Here is a 721-nt window from a genome sequence, read left to right on the forward strand (position 1 = left end):
CCTCCCACCGTGAGACCCCCCCAGGGATGCTCTGGGGACACTTTTGGGGTCTCTCCCCACAGAATCCCCTTGGGATGCTCTGGGGATGTTTCTGGGGTCCCTGTACCCCCCCAGGGACATTTTGGGGTCCCTGTTTCCCCCCCAGGGACATTTTGGGGTCCCTGTTCCCCCCCAGGGGACATTTTGGGGTCCCTGTTCCCCCCCAGGGGACATTTTTGGGGTCCCCCCTCACCGTCGCTGAACCGCAGCCGGTCCCGCTCGAGCTCCCACAGCCGGATCTGGTCTGTGATGGTGGGGGGCAACACCGGGGTCTGGGGGGGCACAGAGGGGTCTGGGGGGGCAACACCGGGGTCTGGGGAGCACAGAGGGGTCTGGGGGGCACAGGGGGGTGGGATGGGGGGCTGGGACCCCCAGGAACACAGGGACACCCCCCCAATGGACTGGGACCCCCCCATGATCCCAAGATCCCCCCCATGAACTGGGACTCCCCCTGGGACCCCCCCCCAACACTGGGACCCCCCAAATCGCCCCAGTGCCCCCCCCCCCGTACCTGCTTGGCCATGGTGGGGTGGGCGCGGGTGCGCAGGAAGTGAATGATCTGGGGGGGGCACGGGGGGGTCACTGGGGGGGCAGTGACCCCTCTGTGTCCCCCCAAACGTCCCCCAATGTCCCCAGTGGTCCCGTGTGCCCCCCAATGTCCCCAATGTTCTTGTGTCCTTTC

General features: G+C 67.5%; 1 protein-coding gene across 2 annotated transcripts in view; it reads right to left on the reverse strand.

Moving 5' to 3' along the window:
• The window catches only part of LOC113942627 (general transcription factor IIH subunit 4-like), a 1,103-nt gene extending 459 nt beyond the window's left edge, over positions 1–644 (reverse strand). For both annotated transcript variants that reach the window (XM_027633725.1, XM_027633723.1), the window contains exons 1-2: positions 551–644; positions 233–311 (exon numbers count right to left, since the gene is read on the reverse strand). In XM_027633725.1, coding sequence (XP_027489526.1) covers positions 233–311; positions 551–562 — 91 coding nt within the window. In that variant the 5' untranslated portion in view covers positions 563–644. The remainder of the gene's footprint in view (positions 1–232; positions 312–550) is intronic.
• Positions 645–721: the final 77 nt, after the last annotated feature.

This window comes from Corapipo altera, unplaced genomic scaffold, assembly GCF_003945725.1.
Source record: "Corapipo altera isolate COAL_440 unplaced genomic scaffold, ASM394572v1 55171, whole genome shotgun sequence".
Lineage (NCBI taxonomy): Eukaryota > Metazoa > Chordata > Aves > Passeriformes > Pipridae > Corapipo > Corapipo altera.